Source organism: Saccopteryx bilineata, chromosome 5 (genome assembly GCF_036850765.1).
Source record: "Saccopteryx bilineata isolate mSacBil1 chromosome 5, mSacBil1_pri_phased_curated, whole genome shotgun sequence".
Classification (NCBI taxonomy): domain Eukaryota; kingdom Metazoa; phylum Chordata; class Mammalia; order Chiroptera; family Emballonuridae; genus Saccopteryx; species Saccopteryx bilineata.
Genome location: NC_089494.1, coordinates 256,460,799 through 256,487,974, shown reverse-complemented (window position 1 = coordinate 256,487,974; position 27,176 = coordinate 256,460,799). Strand labels below are relative to the sequence as shown.

Sequence of the window (27,176 nt, the reverse complement as noted above, 5' to 3'; positions counted from 1 at the left end):
TCTTTATTCAAAAACAATTGAAAGCAGCCCTGGCCAGTTGGCTCAGTGGTAGAGCGTCAGCCCGGCATGTGGAAGCCCCAGGCTCAATTCCCGGCCAGGGCACACAGGAGAAGCGCCCATCTGCTTCTCCACCCCTCCCCTTCTCCTTCCTCTCTGTCTCTCTCTTCCCCTCCCGCAGCCGAGGCTCCATTGGAGCAAAGTTGGCCCAGGCTCTGAGGATGGCTCCATGGCCTCTGCCTCAGGCGCTGGAGTAGCTCCGGTTGCAACAGAACAACGCCCCAGATGGGCAGAGCATCACCCTCCAGTGGGCATGCCGGGTGGATTCCAGTCGGGACACATGCAGGAGGAGTCTGTCTGTCTGCCTCCCCACTTCTCACTTCGGAAAATTACAAAAAAGAACAAAAACAAAAAACAATTGAAAGTTCACTATTATATAAGTAAACATTTACTCAGAAAAATTCAACTTAACCCTAACCATAAACCTAACCCCAAATTCAACCCTAACACTAAACCTAACATTATACCTAAACTCAACCTTCAACCTACTCTTAATCTGACCCTAATATCAACTTCAACCCTAGCCCTAACAAAAAATAAAACAAAAAACATTTTGGATAAATGAGTAACTACCTACTATAAAAAATATTCCTGAAATTGTGTCATGTGTGTTTATATAGAGTAAAAACTATTAAGTTGTTCATCAGTGATCACACTAATAAGAAGCCCTAAGGGCAAAGATTTTCAAATAACACCTTCTCATCCGAGCCTCCTCTTAGCTCTCCAGGGTGTCCTGAGAGGGAGAAGCCGGGCTGCCCAGGTCTTGGCAGGAATAAAGGATGCACGTTTCAGCCTGCAGGACCACACAGGGTCTGGCACAAAGGTCTGTGGCTATAACTGACATTTTTCTGGTAATAGCTGTAGGGTCTGTGCAGTCCTGAAAATACTTCAAACGCAAAGCAGAGAGACAGCGACACCTGGAATTAAGATTGTCTCTATCCTAATTTGCCTTTTGGAATTAAACAGGAATAAACAGATTTAAATTATTTACAGAGAGAGAGAGAGAGAGAGAGAGTGACAGAGACAATCGGGGAGGCGGGGCAGGTGGGTGCACAACCCTCACCTTGCGGAGAGAACACACAATAGCCCTGGGGGTCAAACAAGTGCGCGTGAAATCAGCTAACACATTTACTTGGATCTTGTTTTCAAGTACCAGTATATTGTTATGATTTCACTATTTTCAGCAAAAGTGTGTCTTTGTTAAATACAGAAAATCACTGCCCTGGAGTAAGTAGTAAGGAGTCAAGCACTGGCTTTTGCTTTCCGTGGGGCTATTTTGGTTTGTTCAGATGTAATGTTTAGTCCGACTAATAGGTAATGACGGAGCATGCTAGACCATTCAAAGGCGACAAAGAGCCTACCTGCACTGAAACGTGAGTTTCCCTCCCCCCTCCACAGCTGCCAGTCTGCTCCCCGCGGGCCATGGCCGCTGCCAGGGCCCCGGCATTCCTGAGGACGTACTCTGTGCGAACATAACCAGGGGGTCTGCCTGCCACCTCTCCTGTTTCTATCCTGGCTGCCGTGTCTTCTGCATGGCCTGCAACCTGCGTTTCTCCCTTCATCTCACTTGGGACCGTTTCCTATCAGCCCATCCCGAGCGGCCCTGCCTGTTCCCGAGGGTCCAATGCCTTTCAATAAACAGACCCCTCAAAGCACACAGCTTACCCTACTGATGGCCACACGTAAAGAACATATCCTTTTGATTATGCAGCCGGTAGGCCAGCTTAAATTGCTCTGTTTAACTTTCTTTAACTTCTGTTTAATTCCGTGTTCTGTTAACATCCCCAAATATCAGTTATGTGGCAAAACTTGAAAAACATCCTAATCGCGGCCACTGAGCAAATGCGGAACTTAAGAGAGAACGCAGGAGGGTGCTGCCTGCCTGGCGAGCCTCCTCATCGTGGAGTCGCCTCGGGGGTTGGCATTATTCCCGTTGTAGGGCCTTTATTCCTGCGGCTAAATGGCATGCTGGCTGAATGAATGACACAAGGTAGGATGATGGCCCAACATCACAACCGCGGGGCCAGTGTCACAGAGCAGAGTCCTCAGATGAGAAATCTGATTGGACTCCCAACAACACACGTCATCATCCTAAAACAAACGCAGTGTACTTCAGATCTGCTAGTCAGTTGCAAAGCTTTTGGCTTGCAGGAGCTACGGAACAAACACCCCACATAGCGACGTGTGTTCCAGACTTCAAGAGAAGGTAGTAGCTCAGTTGCAAATTTAAGAAACTAGACATATTATTAGAAAGTTAATTCAGCCTGACCAGGTGGTGGCGCAATGGATAGAGCGTCGGACTGGGATGCGGAAGGACCCAGGTTCGAGACCCCAAGGTTGCCAGCTTGAGCGTGGGCTCATCTGGTGTGAGCAAAAAACTCACTAGCTTGGACCCAAGGTCGCTGACTCGAGCAAGGGGTTACTCAGTCTGCTGAAGGCCCGTGGTCAAGGCACATATAAGAAAGCCATCAATGAACAACTAAGGTGTTGCAACAAAAAACTGATGATTGATGCTTCTCATCTCTTTCCGTTCCTGTCTGTCCCTATCTATCCCTCTCTCTGACTCTCGCTCTGTCTCAGAAATAAATAAAATATATTAAAAACAAAAGAATGTAGAAAGTTAATTCCATTCTACAATATTCCCCAATCCCCAAACTCAGAGTTTGACCCGGCCGTCCTGTAAGGTCCCTGCGGACGTACAAACCCACTAGCAGATGCTCGCTCTGCCTTCCTGCAGGTGCCTGTCTCCAAGAGCGACGCAAGAGAAGGGAGCTGCTGTCCGGGGAGGTAAACGCTTCCTGCAGCCTAAGCTTTATTATCAGAATGTCTTCAGGATGAGAAAATGCCAGAGGGTTGGCTTAGCCTGTAAGTTAGGGCAGCTCGATTACCATGCTAACTTCTGGTTACATCTTTTTAAGCTATCCTGGACAAGCATTTTTGTTCTCTACTTTCTGGGGTTTTATTTGCAGAGATGGGGTGGAGTGGGTGGTGGCGGTTTGTTTTTGTTATTTTGTTTTAAACTCATGGGCTTCACAGGCAAAACATGAGACGCTCCTCAATCCACCAAAAACCCAATCAGCTGCTGTCCAAGCCTCTACTTGCCTTATAAACATACAAATCACCAGGAGGGAGACGGCGTAGTACTTCCTCAGGAAGGCCCCATTCTTCTTCTGTCGCTGGTGCATCTCTCCGCCGCACTTGTTGCAGCAACGGCACAGACCGAAGCAAAACCCCACGAGAGGCATCAGGATGACAAAGAGCAGTCCCAGGGCGGCGCAGATGATAATCCCGATCTCATAGTGGACGATCTGCGGTCAGACAGAAGAAGCGGCATGTACGGTAACGGAAAACAAGTGGAACAGTCCACAGTGTACACGATGCCTGTTCTCTCACCTATCTGCCACTGTGTGTGCACATGCACAGGTGTGAGTGTGTGTGCACACAGTGTGTCTATTCCCACTTTGGAGTCCCTTCTTGAACCAGAGGAAGCAGAGATCTGCGTGATCAGAACAGGGAACCAAGCAGTTACTACCTCCTTCTCACTCCCAAGAAAACGCCCAAATGCAGGGTCACGTTGCAAATGGTTTCGTTTCAACCCCAGACGTGTTCTGTTTATTTTTAAATGGTGTGACTGATACCAGCAGAAGTCCTTGCCCAATGAAGACTCTAGATATGGGGTGCTTTCACCAGGAAAAAATAGGGCTACTAGAAGTTACCAAGGATTCAAAGCAGTTTAGATTGGATCAATTAATGACAAGTTCATAGTCAGTTACAGAAGAATCTGGAATATATTGAAATTTAGAAAAAAAAAAGGCTCAGACTTTCTGAGTCAGATGTGGCCACTCAGTGTTTCCACCCACAGACAGGGAAGAATAAGACATACCGTGTAAGGTCATTGTGAACATTGCAGTTAATGCATGCTTGGTGATAATGTGCCAAGTACAGTGCCAGGCACGGGGCAGACACTTAGTGCCTGGCAGCTCTCCCACAGTGCCCGCGAGGCTAGGCTCGACACGCCGTGAACGCAGACAGTTCCTAGATTCCTGTATCCCTAGCAACTGGGCCCAACTTCTATATCCAATCGTGTGACCAAAATATGTTTTCATAATCACTCCCGACTTTATTCTGGGGTAAATAACAATGTCACTGGATGACGAAACTTGATTGAATTCCAATTCATCTGCAGTTACTCACGTTCCCAGAAAGCAAGACATTTTTACCAAATGGCAGAAAATTATAGGCTGGCAGTTTGCAGCCAATGGACCAGCAAGTTAGCAACGGGACTCTGAAGCCAAGCTAAGCAAAGTTAAACCAAACACGAGTGCTGGTCCCAGGAGCGAATGTGATGTTTGGGCGGAGAAGTCTGAACTTGGAGCCAGAAGACTGGCTTTAAACCCGGTAGGGGGTTTTCTAGTTCCCTCCACTGGAAGATGTCCCAGTAGCACCAACATCATACGCATATTGTAAGAGACAATGAAACCATTTAATGTGAAAACAACTTGCCAATGTGTTGATTTAATGTGTTAAATCCGGGCCCATGGCACTTGACTATCATGAATGTAGACACTCAGGTTAAGATGCTAAGGGGAGAACAGTGGTTGAATTCTGCCACATCCAACAAGTCAATGCGCCTGGCACACTAAGTCCTGCCCACCGTTAAAGTCATTATCCGTTGGCATTTTTAATGCTCCCTTGCGCATTCACGTCATTGGCCAATGGAGAAACCAGTCCTAGACATGCCCAAGCTCTTAGTTATATATTTTGCTGCTATGTCCTAACACATATCGTAAATTATTTACAATTTTCAAGGCAATTTAAAATCCTTTTCTGAATCTTAAGAAACACTGAACCTAGACCCAGGAGGAAAATATGTATCGAAATACTTATTTTTAAATATACTCTCTTTAGCTCCAAATAGAGGTTTTACATTTGATAGACAAGGTTTCCAATGTGAGTGACTAAATGGCATGTCAGAGAGCATAAGGACAAGATATGTCACTTCAAGAGCTGGCTTCGAGGCTGGACTCGGCCAGCAGCCGACAAGGGCCAGAATGATCTTCTGAAACGCCCCAATCTCTGTGGCACTTTTGTGGACTGCCCGGACGGGAAGGTCAGGACCGACACTTCCCGAGATGGGTCGCTGTCCTTCCGTGAACTACTACCACGGGAAGAAGGCGAAGGACGGTGGCAGAAGCAAAGGTGAAACAGATCTTTTCAAGACCGTCACAGTGGACACGACAGTGCAGGATGGAGTGTCCTGGCGGACGTGTGACGTTGGCATGGCTCACTGGCTTTAGAGAGGGCAACGCAGAAGAGGAGAGCAGGGCTTTACCTTCAGCGTCAAGACCACACTCTCTGGCTGTGGAAGTCAAAGCGGTGGAGCAGTTTGTGTGAGGCAGAGGCAGCATGCATGAGAAAACAGAAGAAGTTACGTGAGCAACCAGTCAGCCACAGAGGAAATCAAGTGAGAGAAAGGACGACACGAGGCAGAAACACAGCCCCTGAGGGTTTATTAAAGGGAGCGCGCTCTAGGCAGAATGGCGTTCTGAAACAAGCATCTGAGTTCCCATTTAGATTTCTCGAAAGGTTTTCAATCAGTATGCTAATCAGTTATGGACAGGGGAATGAGCAGGAAAGGGGCAAACGCTTAACCCACTGGCCACGTGATCCTCACGGGATGGACAAGCAGCCGCTACCTCGAACCCCAGAGTCAGAGGCAACCCCTCCAAAGAAGCGTCCTTCCTAAAATGGAAATCGGACGGTGTCCTTGCCTTGCTTACTGGCATTCCATGGATCTCCACCATGTTTAATTCAGACTTCTATTAATGGGGTCCCTCATGTTGCCTCCTTGACCAGAACACTGTTCCCGGTACGCTTCCCCTGATGAAACTCAACATCCTTCGTTGGATGTTCCTTCCTCCAGGAAGTCTGTCTTGATAGACTGGGTTTGCTTTATATACCTTTTTCATGCCACCTTTGAGTCCTATACTTGCCCTGTCACAGAACTTACCCCACTTATGCTGACTGGCTGTACTGTACACTGTGGGAGACCAAGAACAATGACAGTAACCCGCACCATTCTCTCCCAAGTGCCCAGCCCGGGACCTGGCGTACACTGCTTGCCCATTCAGAACCAGATAAACTGATGAGGTGAGGGGGTGGGACCCACTGCCTTAGACCAACAATTCCTAAACAGTGGTCCAGAGACAGGGACTGGTCAGTGATGAGGATGGACCAAGTCTCAGTGAAGGAGAAAAATAAATATGCAGTAAGTTTCCCATAAACTGAAATCTGCTCAGTTGATGAGAGTATCCTTTTTGGAGGGAGGGAGTTGAAATGTGCACGAAGGGGAACAGAGTCTCACGGTTGACTCATAAATGTCCTATGTGGCTGAACAACATTAGGTGGCTCTACGTCGTTCCCCAGACCACTTCTTTTTTTTAATTATCTGGTCTAAGAAATCCAACTTTAGAAACTATTGTTTTAGATGGCAGATTTTCACAGATGGGACAGAAAAATGTTTGTGATATTAATAATCTTCATTTTTTTTTTAATTTACTTATTGATTTAAGAGCAGGAGGAAGGAGAGGAGAGACAGAAACATTGATCTGTTCCTGTGCGTGCCCTGACCAGGGACCGGACCGGCAATTTCTGTGCATCAGGATGACGCTCTAACCAACTGAGCTATCCGACCAGGGCGATATTAATAACTTTTAAATGAGGTATCCTAAATGCTGGCGTGGGCGGTTTCAGAGACCTTTGCCCCCAGGGCACATGGGATATGATGAGTGACCCCAGAACCACTTCCTGGGTGAGGGCTCCACAGGCTTGATGTCCCCAAACTCACTACCATGAGCATCTCACAGTGCGTGTTAAAACCACTGACTTGAGGCCCCACCCCTGAAGTGAGTGTCGGGAGATTCAGGTGAGAGCAGGAATCTGATTTCACAATGGCCCTGCTTCGTGGCTCTGGGCAGGTAAGTCTGGGAAAGCTGCCCTGGGCTCCCGGGCGGGTCATGCCGGGTGACGACCATGGCAGAACGGCCTGTGAGCTGCCCCAGTCAGCTGGCTGTGTTCCATCTTCCCTCCTCATGTCGGCCTAGTCTGGCACGTTAGATTGGGTACCAGTGGGCCCCTCGGTGGAGCTGGGGGCGTCTCCACCTTCTCCCTGCCCACGCTGCTTGTATACGGGAGCAAGGGTATTATCCGTGCATCCTGGTTCCACCACTGACTGACTGCGCTTCCCTCTTCCAATTAACTGCCATTACCGTCACCCTGCGGCCTTTTGAGAAATATCAATAACCAGTCAATCCTGACCAACGACATCAGACTCTCCGGGGTCAGGTCAAGGCATTATTAGTACAATGCCTCTTGGAGCCTTGGCTACCTTAGCAATAGAAGGGGGATGAGCAGAGACCCTACTTTATATGGTTATTGCAAAGAGAACCTGAGAAACAGAGAGAAGCAACATGTTTTGTGCATTGTTCAGTTCTAAGTGCCTTGCATGTACTGTTTAATGCAGGGGTCCCCAAACTACGGCCCGCGGGCCACATGCGGCCCCCTGAGGCCATTTATCTGGCCCCCACCGCACTTCCGGAAGGGGCACCTCTTTCATTGGTGGTCAGTGAGAGGAGCATAGTTCCCATTGAAATACTGGTCAGTTTGTTGATTTAAATTTACTTGTTCTTTATTTTAAATGTTATATTTGTTCCCATTTTGTTTTTTTACTTTAAAATAAGATATGTGCAGTGTGCATAGGGATTTGTTCATAGTTTTTTTTTTATAGTCCGGCCCTCCAATGGTCTGAGGGACAGTGAACTGGCCCCCTGTGTAAAAAGTTTGGGGACCCCTGGTTTAATGTATGTTTAGAGGGTTAACACCCGTGAAGCGCCTAGACCAGAGTCTGCCAGAGTGATGCTCAATCAATAACAATAAAGCCATAATCAATGCACGTCAGCATGATTCTCGTCTCTGCAGTCCGGTGAGCCCCAGATGACAGTCCTGGTCAAGGGCTACCTTGCATGCTTCCCGTCCAGATGCCTCCCGAGAGCCCCAGAAGAAAGACACTTTCCTCTCTTGGAAAGGAGAACGCGGTCCTCCAGGCAGCAGGTCCTTGCGCTCTGGGGCGGGGTGGGGGGGGGGGAGGGACTGTGGAACTAATTCACTTACCTTTCACAAACAGGGAGGGAGGCTTGCAAACATCACAGACCCACCTGGGATGATGCCCTGATGCTTAGCGAGTGTCAAATCGATATCCCCTGACCGTTAACATTAGTGAGGCTGTGAGAAGCAGCAGGAACAGGTCCCGAGCCCTGGGCCTGCCCCCAGGGGAAACTTCAAGAAAGGGAAAGGTAGTGACTGAGGAATGAAATGAATGGGGAAGATCTAAACGGAGAGGATGGAGTGGAGATGAACCACGACCACATGGAAACTAAGTCAGGAGGTCATCACGAGAAAACTCGCCATTCCTACTAGCAGTGACACTCAGGATAGAAAAGATGGTGGGTCCTGGGGACTGCTGGGAGAATGTCCCCTGAGGAGGTTCCTAGTGACCAAGCCACTTACGGGTTACACTACTATAACTATTCGGAACTTTTTTCTTTTTTGGAAAACTTCTGGGTTTTGCCTAGCCATGTTCCAGTCAGAAAACTCCAAGACCCAAAAATAACTATTTGTTATTTATTTCTAGCAATGCCTCCAGATTCTTTTTTTTTTTTTTTAGTTTAACATCTATTAGTCATTAAGGTTTTAGGGAGTCAAAAGTTACACCTGAATTTTTGAGTGCGTGGGAGATGGCACCCCAACCCCCACACTGTTCAGGGGTCAACTCTGGGAATTCTCCTTCTTTAGCTAAAAAAGTAGCACAATACTACCTTTAAAGAAATTTTTGTTTTTAAGTAATATACAACTTGAAAGGTGAATGTTTCTCTTTAAACCCTCTTCCTGCCATTTTTGCCATAGTTCAAATGAGATGTATATAGTGTTTCCACATTCCATAAAAATTCTTAGTCAAAAACGTTACTAAAGCCAGCCATTAAATAACCAGTTGTTTAAAGATTTACTTTCAAGTCGGTCAAAATTTGCTCATACTTATTTTAATAACAAATGCATCAAAAAATTACCTTCTCATATTCAGCTGAGAGGTCAAGCTTCTTTTGGATTACATTTCTTAAAATATCTGAGGAAAAAGTCACAAAACAATAGCAAAATTACTTTTTCAGTAAATGTATAAAATGTATATTTAGAAAATAAGTCTATATATGTTCACAAATTATTATACTGTATCTATGACTGTATTTTTAGAATTTTATTCTTGTTTTTTTGTATATCTATATATATTTAAATTTTTATTAGCGTTTTCATTTTCTTGTTTCTTAACCCTTTGAGTAGTACGAACGTTCATGTATGTTCTCATTCAAAGGGTTAAGAAAAAACTCACTACTCGAAGGGTTAAGGGAGGCCTGTATTGCTGCAAAAATTTTTCCCTTAGAATGCCTTTAGCGGTGTCCCATGGTAAATAATTGAGCTAATGGGACGCTTAGCCGCCAGCACAGGCTGCAAGGCCAATACTTTCGACTTACCGTCCGGCCGGTGGCAGAATTAGAAGGTTGCCATTTTTTTAGAGCTTCAGTTTCTCACAATCCACCTTAATATTTCAGCAAACCACATGCACTTCATTAAAATCACTAATACAGTGTGGCACTGAAATTGCTCGTTCTTCATTACTTGGAAACACAAATGCAATTTATTCTTGAACGATGTCACCTTTATGTAATATTTTACAAATGAAAGGGATCTTACCATGAACCTAACCCAAGAGTTTCGAATGGCCCCAAACATCCCTCCCGTCTCATCTCCAAACACTGCATAAAAACCCTGACATTCCGGGGACACAGAACGGACTTTCCCGGAACGTGCCAGTTCCCTTGGGGCGTTTTCAATCTCTCACCGAGGTTCGGAGCCACCTCTCATTTGGGTTCAGCAACCTAGTAATAACATGATCCCTGGTGTCCTGACGGGGAGATGGCCTTGTCTGAATTTGTTATGTCAGTGTTAACTTTATTTTTTCTGCCAATAGTATTCTGACTTTAGGGGTTTTATTTTGTTGTTGTTATTTTAAAGGCTTTTTTTAAAAAAAAAAAGTCTCAGTCAAGTTTTATATTCAGGTTATTTTATTTCGTCTCTTGCTTTTCTCTACCTGATGTTTTCTTGTCTCTTTATTCAAATTAAGCCTAAAATTAAGTTCCAGCCTTAGAAGCATTATGTTGTTAAACACTAAAATGAAATATTATAATATACAGAACAGGTTTTCTTTAGGAACAAACCTTAGAGAATGAATCATTTTTCCCCCCTGTCAGGTTAGATTTGTTCTGTGTGCTCAGAACTCTAATTAATAAAAATTAAACACACACACACACACACACACACACACAGAGTCGGCCCTCCAGGCCACTTAAAGTATTTACTTGGAAATGTGATTAACTAAAAGCATCAACAGTGTTCGGTGTCTCTTTGAGGGGACACCCACAGTGTGTCTCTGACCTTCAGTGACAACATCTTAAACTCACACGGTGGGGAGGCTCTCTGTACTAAAACGCCTTCATCTGTTAATTTGTGCATTAAATCTCCACTCATCAAAAAAGAAAAAAGAGACTGCGCACATTTTTACCAGAACTGTTAGTTTTAGAATAAAAGAAAGTGAAGTTCAAGTTCAATTGAGAAACTTCTACAAACTAGGCTTCTAAATGTATAACTTTATAATAAATTAAATATTATATTAATGAGTACACAATTCTTATTTTTTCTTTCCAGGCACAAAAGACTTTCCATGGGCTCTTAAAATTAAACCTGATAACTCCCCCGTTTAGACCACGCTCCTGCGGGGACAGGGGTGGGTGGCCACAGCCGGAGGCGGGGGCTGCCTGACAGCTCCCGAGGAAGTGCGGACCGCGCAGGCAGAAAGCAGCGGGTTCCGGGTGGGCCGGTCGGACACAGGTGCGGAGGAGCCCGTGTGAGAAGCGTCGGGGGCGGTGCCTGGTAGCTAACACACTAGCATGAAACAGCGTCATCCTTCGCCTCCACTCTGGTACTGCTCAGCCCTCAGTGCTCTGCCCCTCGCAGTCCTCCAGCGTGTGGCCCAGAGTGTGAGCGCTCAGCACAACCCGGGTGTCGCCTCATTTTCCTGGGCCCGCTGCTCGACTCCGCAGCCCCCTGGCAGTAAGGTGGGGTGCTGGGACCCGAGTTCTGGCCAGGGACACGTGGGCAGAGGTGCATGCACACACCGCTTCCAGGCCTGGCTTCTGAAACCTCCCACCAGACTCCCACCCTCTTTACCCATTTCCCACCCAAATATAGAGGATCCGGTGGAAAATTCTGAAGCCCAAGGGGGTGGTCAGGGCCTAGACCCCTTTATGTCACCGCATAGACATTGGGTACGCAGTGAGACATTAGCAATTTTTTTTTACTAAAATTTGGGCTTGTTTGTCATAACAAACAATGTCACTTACTTGTATTAAAAATGCTCTAGCAATGGAGACCACCAACATATTTCTGCTGCATGTGCCCTCCACCTGTGGCCCATCCCGCCAGCTTTGACCAGACAAAGGATAACTCGTTTCTCCCAGGAGAGGATGCGCGCGCGCACACACACACACACACACACACACACACACATTCCACAGCAGACGGAGACTTGGTGAAGCCAACAGGCTGGTCGTAAGGCAACGTGAGATTTTAAGAGATAACTTCTTAAAAGATTGAAATCCTGTACTCATACAAGAGAATGCATGAAAAGGCATTTGAACCCAGAAAAAGATCACTGGAAAATGCAATGCAGTGGGAGCTTGGACAAACCCTCTTCCCACCTGCTCTCATCCGAGGCTCCACAAAGCTTCAGAGCCGTGCACAGGCTCGTCCTAACTGTCCATCCGCCGCTCAGGAGCTTCGCCACCAACTGAATTTCCCTAATCTACTAAAGACATTCCTTAACCATGTCAAACCACAGATTTAAGCCTGTCCCCACTGCCAAAATATTTAAAGAAATGCTCAGATCACAGTGCTAATTTGGGAAACGTGCATAAAAAAGGATTAGGACTAAACTGACTGGAGATCCTGGTACCTTCTCCAAGACGTGTGTGCGCAGAACGGCACAGACTGGCCGGGAGGCCCACCGCCAGGGCCGGCTGCTCTCTCTGGAGGAGAGGAAAGACTCAAACCAAGACGCCGAGTTTCCCGGTGGAAACATGAACATTTGCGTGGTTGGTGCGGGGCCGCCAGCCCTTTCCCCAGAGGTCCCAGAGGGAATCTGGGACAAACGGGTAATTCCCAGTCTTCCTTCATTGGTTGAGATGTACTGGGTTTTGTCTTCATGCTTTAGAAATTCCTGATTCAGATTTCCGCACGAAAAATTGCTCCTTGACAGAAATGCATCTCATTAATGCAAACAAATCTGGGGGATTTCTGGTTGTGTGGATAATTTGACTTAGTTTTTACCACGTGCCAAGAAAAATGTTTAGGGAGCCAATTCCTGCATGAAAATGTTTAAACCGAACTGCCTCAGCGTAGTAGGTATAATCAGTTCTGATAGCTGAGAGGTTAGGTGGGAAAAAAAAGGCAGGAAATCATGTTTTGGACATTTTATTTTAACTTAAGGTGTATCAGTACACACCTGTTAGTCCATCCTTTGATGAGAAGCCAGAGTCCTCTGCTGACTCTGAGTCCTCTGGCTAGAATGGAGGTGAGATAAGAAAGCATCTATACCAGGGCTCGGGAACCTTTTTGGCTGAGAGCCATGAACGCCACATATTTTAAAATGTAATTCCGTGAGAGCCATACAATGACCTGTGTTACGTTACACATTATCCAATAAAAATTTGGTGTTGTCCTGAAGGACAGCTGTGATTGGCTCCAGCCACCACAACCATGAACATGAGCGGTAGGAAATGAATGGATTGTAATACATGAGAATGTTTTATATTTTTAACATTATTATTATTTTTATTAAAGATTTGTCTGTGAGCCAGATGCAGCCATCAAAAGAGCCACATCTGGCTCGTGAGCCATAGGTTCCCGACCCCTGATCTATGGTAAAAGGAGAATCCTCACTTATTTAAAGGTTGACTTGGGCCAAATGCCCTGTCTGCAAGCCACAAGCTTTTTTCTTTTTTTAATTTTTTAATTTTATTTATTCATTTTTAGAAAGGAGAGAGAGAGACAGAGATAGAGAAGGGGGGGGGAAGGAGCAGGAAGCATCAACTCCCATATGTGCCTTGACCAGGCAAGCCCACGGTTTCGAACCGGTGACCTCAGCATTTCCAGGTCGACGCTTTATCCACTGCGCCACCACAGGTCAGGCTGCAAGCCACAAGCTCAGGGTCGATGATAATGGCGTCCTCGGCTGATAGAGTCACACCATCTACACACAGCATGGGTATTTCCGAGCAAGCTCTCGGTGATCACAGATTCTGCCTGAAGCTACCAGTGGATCAGGTCTATTTGATGCTTCCGTGATTGGAATGGGGAGAGGACTAGGCTTTTCTCCAACAAAACACCCATCCCCACCCTAAAACTCAGACCCTGGAATCACTGCTCGTCAGGGTTCTCCAAAGGACAGAACCAATAAGAGACAGAGATGGAGACCGAAGCTATAGCCAGAGATAGGGCAGAGAGAGGTACATAGAGAAAGATTCATTTTAAGGAATTGCAAGGATGAAACCTTTAGGGCAGGCAGGCTGGACATTCGGGCAGGAGTTGATGCTCCAATCTCGAGGCAGAACCTCTTCTTCCTCCGGAAATCTCAGTTTTTGTTCTTAAGACCTTTTCACTGATTGGCTGAAGCCCGTGCACACTATTAAAAGCAATCCTCTTCACGCCTCTAATTAGTTAACTTTTTAAGTTAACTAATTAGAGGCGTTAACCACATCTACAAAATACTTCCTCAGCAACACCTAGCTTAGCATTTCATCAGATCACAGGGAACTACAGCCTGGCCCAGTGGACACAGAGAGCTAAGCCACGACTCTGCCAAAGCCGCTGTTACCCACAGAACAGTGATGCCCAGTGAACGTGTGAGAGCAGAGCACATCTGAGCAGCCCTGTCCCACAAGATCAGGAAGACTCACCGTCATCAGCGTCCACTCCGGACAACCTGAGCCCCCTGCCAAGCGAAGGGCCACATTTGGGACCCAATGAGTGTGCAGAGACAGAGACCACACTGAAAGTCTATGAGGACAACTAATCTTGAATGGTGGCCCTTAACCACACTCCCAAACTGACCCACGTGTGGTGTGTGCCAAGTTAAAAAGCAGGCGAATGAAACGACAGAGCTAAGTTAGTGTGTCACTCCTGAGGCTGAGTGTCTCCTCTCCGATGTGTGCGCTGAGCCGGCCCATCTCCCAGCAGCCTCGTTTGATTAGGAGCGCTCGCTGTCCTGTGCCACCGAGATGAACCCCATCTGGCCTCTCCTCGGCTCACGTTTTCCTGTAACTGATGTGGGGGAGGCTGAGCATGAAGTGATTTTGGAGACACAAATGATGCGACTGAGGTCCTGGAGTTCACAGAACGCCCAGGAGCGTATTTCCTGCTGGAGTGGCTGCGGTGAGTCTGTCGGAAGCTAGCGCCTCAGCATGTGCATTTTTCGCAAGCACTTCACGCAGCCACCTTCCTGCACTCTACAGTCTCAAGAAGCCCTTCATTTTTTTGGGGGGGGGTGTAAATTTTTAAATTTTTCTTAAGTGAGAAGTGGACAGAGAGACAGACTCCCACATGTGCCCCAACCAGGATCCATCTAGCAAGACCCCTACTGGACGATGCTCTCTGCCCATATAAGGCCATTGCTTGGCAACCGAGCTATTTTAGTGCCTGAGGCGAGGCCATGGAACCACCCTCTGCACCTGGGGCCAACTTGCTCCAACTGAGCCATGGCTCCGGGAGGGGAAGAGAGAGAAGGGAGAAAGGGGGGGGGGGGATAAGCAGATGGTTGCTTCTGCACCCTGACCAGGATTCAGGAATCCAATCTGGAACACACCGGGCTGGCGTTCTACCACTGAGTCAATTGGCCAGGGCCACGGAACCTTTCATCCTACAGTTCAAAGCCTCCATGAACATAACTCTTTGGTTTGGTTTTTAATAATAATAATAAAAAAAGATGCTTCAGACTTTGATAAGACAAGTTGAGTTTATTAGAATTTATCAAAAGTTTATCAAATTTATTCCCCCTGCCTCCAAGTATATAACCAAGTAGTCTGGAGGGAGAGCCCCTTTCCTTTATCTAAATGCAATCCAGACACCCTCGATGTGCTTTACGCCCTCATGACAGCGGTCACATGTGAATGTGTGGGCCTCCTTTACGTGACCAGAGCCGCTTCTTCCAGAAGGACTGGCACCCTGACACATACGGCCTTGTACCAGTATTAACAAGCAAGCAGATTCTTTCAGAGAGAGTGCTCGGGGAAAACGCAGCACAGAAAGCTATTCTTGTGAAAAATCTGGGACCAGTCTGGTCCTCGTGGTTTTTTCCCCGCCACGTGTCTGCACCAGTCTGTGCACTGGGTTGTTAGTTCACCTGTACGGTAAGCAGCTGAGTCTGTTACTGGCCTGGTTGGCCCTTAAGCCATTCCCGACTCTTTCAGGGGAAGCAGGCACCCAAGTTGCTGGGAAGGGAGACCTCTGGGGTCTTGTGGAGCTTGGAATCACTGACCTGGCAGGTCCCATCAGGGCTCAGGGCCCCACAACCTCCCTAGTGGCAGCAGGGGCTGGGGGGGGACCCCGGGCCCTGGGTCAGGGGCCCTGGGACAGTGGGGGCAGCTGTATTGCCACCATTGATGAATCAGGGAGAGGGGCAGGGAACACGGCCAGAAGATCTGTGGATTCTCTGTGGGTTCCCATGCTGTTTGCTTTCCCCCCCTAAAACATTCCTGAACAGTGTAATCCCAGTCAGAGCCTTTGTCCCCCGCTGGGGACTTTGAAAGGAATGCGGGGTTGGCACCACATTTTTTTTGGTCTGTCGCAGGTCCTGTGATCTCACACACACGCCTGTGAGACTGAATCAGCCAGACCTTACTCTGTTCTTTGTGTGACAGAAGGCTCAGCTCGGACAGTCACCTCCTCCACAAAGGGGAAGAGAGAGTGGGATGAGGAGCAGAGTGAAGGGGGACACTTATTTTTGTGTATACTTTGAGCTCATTTTTAATTTTTAAAAGAATAAAGTTTTCTAAACAAGGAACTTATTGGCATACTTTTCTACTCCCTCCCAGTCCCCCCACCACAAAACAACAACAACAACAAAGACATAGTCCTTCACATATATCAGATTAAAAATCCCACTTCCTATAAGTGTGAATCAGAGTTTACAGCACGTTATGTCAGCTATGTGACCTGGAGCCATATTTACAGTAATTCAGCTTTCAGTATTCATCATTTAAAAAGAAGAAAAAAAAAAAGCCTGAAAAAATGAGACTGAAATCTGCAAAAATTTAGATGCTGTCCAGTTAATAATCATTAGAAAAGAAATAATGATGTATTTAAGATCTAGAAAAGCCTAGTTTTGTCCCAAGAAGTGTCTGGCTCAGGCCAGATGCTCTAGTGGCTCTAGTGTAATGTTAATACTGCACCAACCAGTGTCCAGCCCCTGGGCCAGCCGAGCAGGGCGCTCTCCCCGTCTCTGTGCTTGCTCTCAAGCTGCTTTCTGTTGGCTGTACTTGATGCAATTACACAATTTACTTAAATACTATGCAAAGAGATAAAACATGAGCAAAAACAGCAAAAGTTGTTATTTATATGAATTCTACGTTGAATGTTTTTAAAAACTCAGTGAAGAGTTTTTAAAACTCTCTGGGTTGTTGGATTAATGTAGGGGAGGCAAGTCAAAAAACTCAGAGAGAAAACGAGGACAAACTAGAAGGAAAAATCAGCCTAAGTTTACGCCACAAATTCCTGGTATGTGAATAAAATCCAAACTGGAAATCACGAAAGTTGTGTTGCCGGGAAAATTCCTATCGGGAGACTCACACGCACCAGCAAAGCAATGTTCCTCCCACCAGCAAGGAGAACTATCCAGATAACAAGTGACATTGTGGCTTTTCCGGGGCCCACCCAAGAGCTGAGGCTGCAAAGCAATTGATTCCAAAGAGCGCTAGTAGGGAACAGGGTGAAAGCAAAACCCTTCCGCTTCTGGGCAGGAAAACAGAGGCATGCCGCCATTGTGATCAGTGCAGAAAACTCTCCCCTCCCCAAGACCAACACCGATTCCAGGCAAGGGGCTGGCTGCCTCTGGGAGGGAGTATGGGGACACTGAGAAACTCCACCTCCTCCCCCAGGCTCAACGGCACAGGTCCTGCCTAAGCCTGAGGCTGGACCCCTGCTGCCTCCCACCCTGAGCCTGGCACCAAATGACAAGCACCTCCACCATGAGGGAAGGAGCAGGAGCATGGGAGAGGCATGTGGCTCTGCAGCACAGGTGAGTAGGGACTGCTGAAAGTTTAGGGTGAAGCAGGAACACTGAGAACAGAGTGCGGGGCTCTGCACTACAAACAGGGTGAATGCAGTTACTGAGTTTAAATCCCTGGTACAGTGAAGGTGATGATGGCAACAAACTGACTCCATCCAGCTCAAATGCTAACCAGAGGGACTCAACCTCCCACACTAACAGCCTGAGAGGAGAGGAGGCATGTCCATTTCCACGTGTAAAGACTGTTCACCCAGTTTCTACAGATGGTGTCCAGCATTCAGTAAAAAATTACAAGACACACACACAAGAAGAAAATGACAATGGTTAAAGAAGAATACAATAGAACCAGGCTCAGAGATAATTCAGATGTTAGAACTTTCAACAAAAACGTTTAAAACGATTGTTGAGGAGATTTACATTTATACTTCAGGTTAAAATAAAATGCTTAAGAAAAGTACGTATAATTTTTAGAATTCTCCAAATTTACTACCCTTAACTAATCACCAGTCAGTCATAATCATGTTGAACAAGAGGGCTCTACTCTCCTTAAAGTAACCTTATTTTTTTAAACCATTTACTAGTTCAATGACAATTCTGTAAGAATTTTAATAACTTGTTCTGCTCTAACTTAAGTCTCCAACATACAGATTTTATTCACCCCCTTGCATTTTCAGAGTACTTTAGAAGAAAAGGAAAGAAAACAGAAGAGAATTAAATGGGCACCAAGAATCACCCAAGGACCTCAGTGCTTTAGGCAGTGTGGTAGAGCAGGAAAGCCATGGGTTTTAGGATCAGTCAGATTCTAAAAAGTGAAAGAGGCTGCCTCAAGGACTTAGAGGCTATGTGACTAGTGTGTATATGGGCCACATTATAGAAACTCTCTGGACCTCACTGTCTTCATCTGTCAAGTGGAGCAAATTGCTACTTGTGAGCTTATCAAAAAGAATATAAATGACATGAAGTGGCTATCTCACAGACTCCTCCCAGAATTCCTGAAGGGAAAGCAGTGACCTTCCCATCCCCAAAGGAGGAAGCTGGGGCTCAGAAAGGTTGGTGAGCTGCAGGGGATCGTGCAGTTAATGAATGGTGAGGCAAAGTGCAAACTCAGGATGGTTTTCATGCTGAGGGCCAGCTCTTTCCACTTTGCAAGCCTGTGAGGATTCGGATTCCAGGTCCAGACTTGCCACCCGTAAGCATGCACGGTGCCTTGGGCCACTGGCTTAATACTCTATCCTTCCATTCACCTTTAAAATGGAGAAATAATATCACCTTTGCAAGATATACTAAGCAATGTAAAAAATATGTGTAAACTACTTGGAACAGTACTTAACACAAATTAAATGCCCCAAGTGGTGTGGAGGTGAGGAGGAGGAGGTGCTGGTGATGCTGGAGGTGATGGAAGCTGTAGCAGTAATTTATGAAAAGATAGATCTCTGGTCTTTTTTGTCTAAGATAAATACTGGTGAAACATCTATTAATGGCAGGTAAGAAGATAAGGCTGGGAGGTGAGAAACACATTCACTGAACTCTCACGGAATCCAAATCCTTGAGCTTCATTCAGGCCACTCACAAATCACCACTGAACCCTTGGGAGACAGTAGCCTGTGAGGGTTTCCCCAGTCCTATAACATGTGGGTGCCAGAATGCTCCTGATCCAGCAGAAAGCCCACTAATGAGTGGAAAAGAAATGGTAGAACACTACATTTTATAACCGCCATCGCAATGATTTATTAAGGCAAGAATAATCTATGGATGCTGAAAGCACTATGCAAATGACTGTTGGGGAAGAGGACAGGATATGGAAATATCTGGAGCACACCACCGTAACCAAGCCATCTAACTTAATTCCACCAATAAAGGAACAAATTAACAACAATAACCTCCTGATATGATCCACTGAGCGGAACGGCATTTATGTAATACCCCTGACCAAATTTTTTTGAGTCTAATCATGAGAAATCATGATAAATTCATAATTGGGAAGCATTTATTTTTGGAAAAAAAGTGGCTTAGGTTCTTCAAAAACTTTTTTTTGCATGTTATAAAGATAGAAAGACAAGGCTGGGGAACCGTTCTATATTAGAAGAGACTACATTGATACAGTCAAAGCAGGATTCTTGACTAAATATTAGATCTAGGGAATAAAAAGTATGAAGATTAATAAATTTAGAGACACATAAACATCAATTTTATATGTTAAATAAAAATGTTGCCCTGATGTTAAATGTTTTGAGTGGCGTCCTTGTTCAGGCTCATGTAGGGAAATGGCTTGTCTTTATGAGATGCATGCTGAAATGTTCTGCGGTCCGAAATATCAACAACGGATGAGTCTAGGTAAACAAAATGAAGGCATTCATTTATACTGTTCTTATAAAATTGTAAAAGATTTCAAATGGTTGAAAATAAAAATGTGGAAGGAAAATGTTCCTGGATTTCTTCCCAACTTTCTCTGTAAACTTTTCTACACTGTTTTTTCCAAACTCTCCTTCCAATACCTGGTTAGCCAGTCAACCTTTTGTACTGCTTATTATGTTCAAAACTTTTGGACTCAGTTTTAGGTAGTCACAGTGTTTTTGTTTCTTTTTTCTTTATTGGGATTCTGATTCAAGGAGGGAAAAAAGAATCAGTAAAAAAATATAACTGGGAAAATGTGGATATTAATCTTAATAATAGGAATCAATAGCAAAAACTTAGAATCCCTACCCATTTTGGTAGTTTGTAATGACGCTGTAGAATAGATTGTAAGAAATGTCCATATTCTTTAGAAATTCACATTGAGTTGGAAGGTGAAATTATATTATGTCTGAGTTTGCTTTAAATGTTCCAGCAAAGAAAAATCTCAAGAAAAAAGAAAGAAGATAGATGAAACAAAACAAAATCAGGTAATTTTTTCCATCCAAGCGACTCTCATATAGGAATTCATTGTATTATTTTTTCCAGTTTGGGGTAGGTTTGAAATTTTTCATTGTAAACAATTTATGGGAAGTCTTACTTCCCTAGGAGTCTACCACCTAGATAGATTTATCTTCATAACATCTAACCTACTTTTAATAAAGCCCCCTACTAATTATTCTCTTGGGTTCTCATGTCTCTTCTACTCCCTTCTGTTTTATTCAGTGTGGTCAAGTTAATGATCCTACAACCTCTTTTATACCACCTCCATTGGTTATCTTTAAAAATATCTATGATGTGACCCTCTCCTTCCTATTGAAATCAAAGCAAGCCCTGGCTTTGGGGTTAGAGTGATCAATCCTCTACCTAGGGTCGCCCAGATAGCCTTGGCTGTCCAGACAGAACCTGCTGTTCTGGCCTAATCATGACCAGTGCTCCCTTTTACTCTTGAAATTAAATAGCCACCTTAAGTCAGGTGATCCTGAGTTTAGATTCCAGATCTGAACCTTGGTAATCTGTTTAACATCCCTGGGTCTCAATTTTTCTCATCTGTAAAATGAAGGTAATAATACCCGTCAATGAAGAAATAATACGTGAAAAGCTTTGAACAAGATGCCCAGCACACATTAAGCAATACATAGGTGGTTACTATGATATTCCCCTCCATTCCAACAAGATCTCTTTCCTGGTCCCCCGAACAGGACCTAACTTGCTCATGACCACTCTGAGACTTGCTAATGCTATTCTCGCATCTACCCAAACTCTCACTATCCTTCTAAGCTAAGACCTGTGGTTCTCACCTGACTTCCCACTTTGCTAAACCCTCACAGCTCATCACTCACATGTGACGTGGAATTATCCTGGCTTACATGTTCCCTGGACTCGTTATTCTCCGTAATTACATTTTGTCTTCCCATCCAGAGACTGTCTATTCCTTAAGGTAGAAAATGTCTTCTCTTCCGTAAAAATTCCATAATCTCTACCCCAGTGCTATGCATTGGCAACAAATGTTTAGGAAAACATGCATGTCCTAAACAAGACAGCTAGATGAGCTCTCAAAAAGTAACATTCTTCTAGGCCAGAATATTTTCCTTGAAGTAAAAAAATTAAATCTAGAAACACAAACATGGTACTATTCTTAAGAAACTTCGTCTCCTTTTTTGTTTTAAGAAGTTCCCGCACGTCCCTCCCCTCAGCTTCCTTAGCAAGCCCCAAAGGGGGCAGGGCTGAGAAATCAGGCCTCTTACAAACTAAACCAGCATCCGAAATCACCATGTTGTTGAACTTGAAAACCCCAGCCGTTCCAGTGGGGTATCATAAACATCAGAGAAAATCCAACTGTCTTATGGCACTAAGTTTTTAATTTCATCTGGCTTTTACATGGGTAACCTTTTATATGTTTTTTCTAGTCTCATTAATCATAATAAAAAAATTATTAAACTCTTAAGCACAGTCTTAGATAATCTGCATACCCAGACCAGTTGGTAAATAGCTTCTGTTTTTCTTCCAGGTCATGCTTTTCTGCTTACATTTTATATGGGGACACAGTGTGCTTTTAGCTACATAAAATCAATACCAAAAATAATCTTTGGCCTAGGGGGAAAATTCTGAAAAGCAATAGAACAAAATGTAAACACAGGTTATCTTTGGGTGGAGAATGGATCCTTTTTACTTGTTTCTGTGTCTTTTATATTAACACACACTACCTGTAAAATGAAAATAAATAAAAGTATGTCTGTTATGTTTGCAATAAATGACACTACAAAAAATGATTGAATAGTTTGCTTTCTTGGTCAACAAGAGAGTGTTTATTCAACGAAAGCTCCTACTATGCTCCACGCAGCAGAAATCCAATTCCCATCAACAGAGACCACACTGTGCGCTGAAAACACTTCCCAGACTACACCTCCCCTCCTCTTCTTTCCTGTCTTCTCCTAGCAGCTGGTATTTGGCTGTAAGGCCTTAAATGAACAAGCTTCCCACCTCTGGGCCTCAGTGTCCTCATCTGTAAAATGGAAGTATAACTCTGGATGAGTATTTCTGACTAGATGATCTTCTCTGGAGGACACACTCTTCAAAACCACATGGCCTAGTGCCAATCCACGTTAAACAGATTAGCAAACAGTTTCTGTGTAAAGAACCAAGAACGTCACAGAATCAATACCAAACATACAGAAACTGCGACATGACCAAGCAGAACGCTTTTTCTTTATATAGACAAACTCCTCAGAAAGGAAAACAGCAGAAGGAAAACAACCAATCTCACTAGTAACCAAGATGTATACTAAAATAAGGAGATGTGATTATATCCCTTGCAACTGATTGTTTTTAAAATGCCCAACACATTATCGGTGGTGACATAAACCATTCCAAGACCTTCTGGAAAGTTGATAATTCTTTTAAAAACTTTAAAAAAGGATTATATCTTTTGGTTAATAACTTTAGCTGAGGAAAAGAATTCTAAACAGATGACTAGCCCTGGAGAGAAACTGGAAATAAACACAGGGAGAGATGAGCCCGTTTCCAAGTGACTCCATCCATTCCTCCTTGAAGTATGAGGCCACTGGCTGGCAGGGGAGGGCTGAGGGTAGAAATCTGAGAAGAGAAAGAGTGCAAGTAAGTGGGAAAGGGGACTTGTTGAGAAACAGGTCCGAGTGAGAGTGTCCTGGAGGCCTATGGACATACATTTAAAGGGAGTCCCGTAGGCACGACAGCAGTCTTTTCTAAGGGGCGATCAGGTGCTCTGACTTGGCAATGAGACATTGCAGTAACCAGCAAATGGTGCCAGGAGATTGGGATTTCATCAGAAGAGAATCACAGTGGGAAAGGGAGACAGGAGATGTTTCAAATGCAGGGCTGTGGGTGCCGACATTGTGAAGATGAGGGGCTCTGAGAGTAAGATGGAGGGCACTGAGTTCGAGAAGAAGTGAGGAGGCAGCTTGCTACGTTTTATAAGGGAAGCCCACCATCTGAGGAGGAAACCTAGGCGGGGATGTGGGGATACAAAGGGGCTAGCCACCCACTGAGAGGACACAGAACATAGAGAGACGGAAGGCACAGCACGTGCAAAGGCACTGGTATCGGGAAGGAGCTTGGAGAGTTCCTGAGAGCTAAAAGGCCAGTGTGACTGCAGCACAGTGAGCACATGGGGTGTTTGAGTGTACCCACAAATGCACACAACAATACTGATTGGGCACTGCCCAGTTCCAGGCTCCAGGGTCACACTGCTGAGGACAAGAAAATACAGTCCCAACGCTCGAGATGTATAGTGTCTGACAAGCAAGACAAGCATATATTTACTATAATGCCACGATATGTGCTATGAAGAAAAAGAAACAAGGTAAGGGAGTGAGGAGAGGGGTACTGAATCCAATAGTGTCACCAGAGCCACTCTTTCTGAGATGACATTTGAGGAAAGACTCAAATGACAATAAGCCATGCAGGTTCCAAGTAAAGGAAACAGTCAGATGCTAAGGGTCTGAGGCAGGAGATCGTGTGGCATGTTCCAGGAAGAGCAGGGAGCCCGCTGGGGCCACCATTGTAATTGTTAGGAGTCTACTATGTATCCCCTTCCCCATCGTCTGTATAAGTTAGGAGAGCACTGCAATGGTCCAGGTGTTGGGCAGCCTCAGCTAGGAGGGCCGTCCCAACTAAGAGAAGTGGGTAGATTGGACAGACACCGCACCATAGAACATCTGGATTTATCTGAGAGCAAACTGGTCTTTAAGAAGACAGGTCTGCTCCCTGTTATCGCAATGCAGTTCTTAGGAGGCACTCACTTCTGAAGTCACTATTAACTTACATTTCAGGATAGATATTCATTTCTACTCAGCTTTATTTCTATTGCACAAGTCATATTTGGAATGGCTCTTTAAAGAAATGCAAATCCCCGCCACGCAGGGTATCCCGGGTGCCACCCACCGTGGGGTATTCCCGGTGCCCACCCACCGAGGGGTATCCCCGGGTGCCCACTCGCTGCAGGGAATCCCCGGGTGCCCACTCACTGTGGGGAATCCCCGAGTGCCCACTCACTGCAGTGCCCATATACTTCTTCACCCTTTTCCTCTCCTTTCTCTCTATCTCTCTCTTACTCTCCTGCAGCCAAGGCTCCATTGGAGCAAAGTTGGCGCGAGTGCTGAGAGCGGCTCCATGACCTCTGCTTCAGGCGCTAAAAGGGCTCCACTTGCAACGGAGCAATGTCCCAGATGGGCAGAGCATTGCCCCCTGGTGGACATGCTGGGTGGATCCTGGTGGGGCGCATGTGGGAGTCTGTCTCTCTGCCTCCCTGCTTCTCACTTCAGAAAAATAGAAAAATAAAAAAAGGTAAAATTTGAGATGAATGTAGACTATAACCAAAATTTTTGTCTTACTATATTCTGGGACTTAAATTCACAAGTGCCTTAGGAAAAGAAGTCCATCAAATAAATTAAAAGTCAAATTCTTAACAGTAAATACATGGATGTATGAGATAACCAAATGTTTAAATCAAAAAGTTTAGAAACAAAATTAAATACATTTCCAGATGTAGAAGGGAAGAATTACTAAAGACAGACTGAACAAAATGAACATAACATTTTATTCGAAGGCCTAATCAGACCCGGTGAAGGCCACCCCTTAATGCGGGAGCCCAGTCTGTCCCAGTGGAGAGACTTATGTATAAAACAAGCAGTACAGGGTCTGCAAAGGCACCTTGTAAGTGGTGTAAGATCCGCTGAGTAATACCTGGACTGAACCTTTACACCAAATGTTTATAATCATTCTATGTGTTTTTCTTTCTATACTTCTGGGAAGTAGAAGAACTTACAAAGCATTTTTCATGAGGTGCACTGTTCAATCCCACTATGAGGTATCATGCAATAGCCCCGTTTAAAGAGCATACATGAAATGAGAATAATATTGAAATCAGACAGCTCTGAATTCAAATTCCTGCTCTGCCCACTGAGAAGCTGTGTGACCCTGGCTTAGTGAGTTCCTCTCTATGAGCCTGTATTTCCATGTATATAATATAGAGATGATGTCCACCTCACAGGACACTGGACACAATTCAGTGAGATATTGCTGCATTGCCATTGTAGGATTAAATTGGGTCAATCATTATAGAGTGCCACTAGACAATACCTATTAAAAGTATAAATTCACAAAATTATAAATTGACCCAGCGACTCTATTTCTAGGACTGTATCCTACATCCACATGTGCACATTTGTGAAATAACTAAGGTTACTTATAACAGTGCTTGTAACAGCAAAACAGTGGAAACCAGTTAATAAGTAACGAACTATGATGCAGCAATAAAAAAAGATTAAGGAAGCTCTTTATGTACTAATATAAAACAAGGACCAAGTTTTATGTTTTAAAAGAAAGTCACATATCAAATAATAGATATAACAGATGGTCATTTGTGGAGAGAAGACCATATACACATTTTGCTGTGGAAAATGTATCTGAAGAGTCACACAAACACGGAACCTGAGAACAGCGGTTGGGTGGCTGAGGACCAAGAAGGGAACTGAGTCCCATGCATGTCGTTCTGTATTTTTATCTTCTGAATGATGTAAGCATGTTGCCTGTTCAAAGGATTAAGTATTTTCAATTTGTTGAGTTACTTTAAAAATCAAAGTGAAAAATACCAATAATTCAACTGAAAAAAAATGAGCAAAGACAAGGACAGGAAGTTTCTTTGAAAAAAGAAATAGAAATGGAGGAAAGGTATGACTCACTTGTGATTAAAGACACACAAATATTAACACGGTTTTGTCCCCATAACATGTCAAATTGGCAATGATAAAAAGTGTTAAATAACCAGCATTGAAAAAACATATGGAAAACAAGCATTTTCATCTCAATACTGGGAGTACAAATTGGTGCAGATATGAGGAAGCAATTAGGTAAATCAATCACAATTCCGAATGCACATACCACTGGCTACTGTAATTCCTTTTCTAGGATTCCTCCTACTGGTTGTACTTGCCCAACTACACAAAGCTACACATTGAAGAGTGGTCTTTGTAACAGTGTTTGAAAAAAACCTGGAAACCCAAATATCCACCAATATACCAAATAAATGCATTGACTAATCGCTGGAACAGTATGTAGCAGTGACAGAGATAAGGGAAAAGAACTAAAATACTATTGCTAGGAAATGGGATAAACACAATGTGGCTTACTCATAAGATGGGACAAGAGAGCACAGCTCAAATGAAGGGGTTAGCACCCATGGGTTTCAACATGGATAGAAACCAAAAAGTAACAGTGAGTTAAAAAAAAATAGAAAACAATGCTCTCTTCATACAGAGTGAGAACTTAAACACATGCAGGAGAGAATACAATCTTCTGTGGCTAAGGGAAGGAGGGAAGGCAGGAGAGAAAACAGGATCAGGAAAATTGAAATGTGGATTCCAATTTTTGTCACTGATGTTTTCTTTCTTTTATTTAAAACAACCTCACTACATCTTCACTCTGGGAGAATAAATACACTACGGATATTTTATGGATTGTTTTTCTCTGTACTTCTTGGCACTATGTGAAATTAAAGACAAGTGAAATGGGTGTCTAGAATAATCTATCAGCTTGGCTGAGTTTTAAAAGCAAGAGACAGAAGAGCAGGTTAAATAATTCCATTAGGGAAAAAAATGTGCACGTGCATGTGTACGTGTGCACGTGTGTGTATAAAAGACTTTGTGGATGTTTGTTCCCCAGAGCCGAGAACAGAGCCTGGCTCTTGGAAAGCACTCACCAGTATCCAGTGGAGGAATGAATGAATGAATGAATAAATGGTTAC

The 27,176-nt window shown here is 44.6% G+C and overlaps 1 protein-coding gene across 9 annotated transcripts in view; it reads right to left on the bottom strand.

Annotated features, from left to right (window-relative positions):
• Positions 1 to 27,176, bottom strand: part of PROM1 (prominin 1) — an 86,614-nt gene that overhangs the window by 42,947 nt on the left and 16,491 nt on the right. For 8 of the 9 annotated variants that reach the window (XM_066280292.1, XM_066280293.1, XM_066280299.1 and 5 more), the window contains exons 3-5: positions 9,180 to 9,235; positions 5,390 to 5,416; positions 3,160 to 3,365 (exon numbers count right to left, since the gene is read on the bottom strand). In XM_066280292.1, the coding sequence (XP_066136389.1) occupies positions 3,160 to 3,365; positions 5,390 to 5,416; positions 9,180 to 9,235 (289 nt within the window). The remainder of the gene's footprint in view (positions 1 to 3,159; positions 3,366 to 5,389; positions 5,417 to 9,179; positions 9,236 to 27,176) is intronic. The other variant, XM_066280297.1, reaches the window with a different exon arrangement.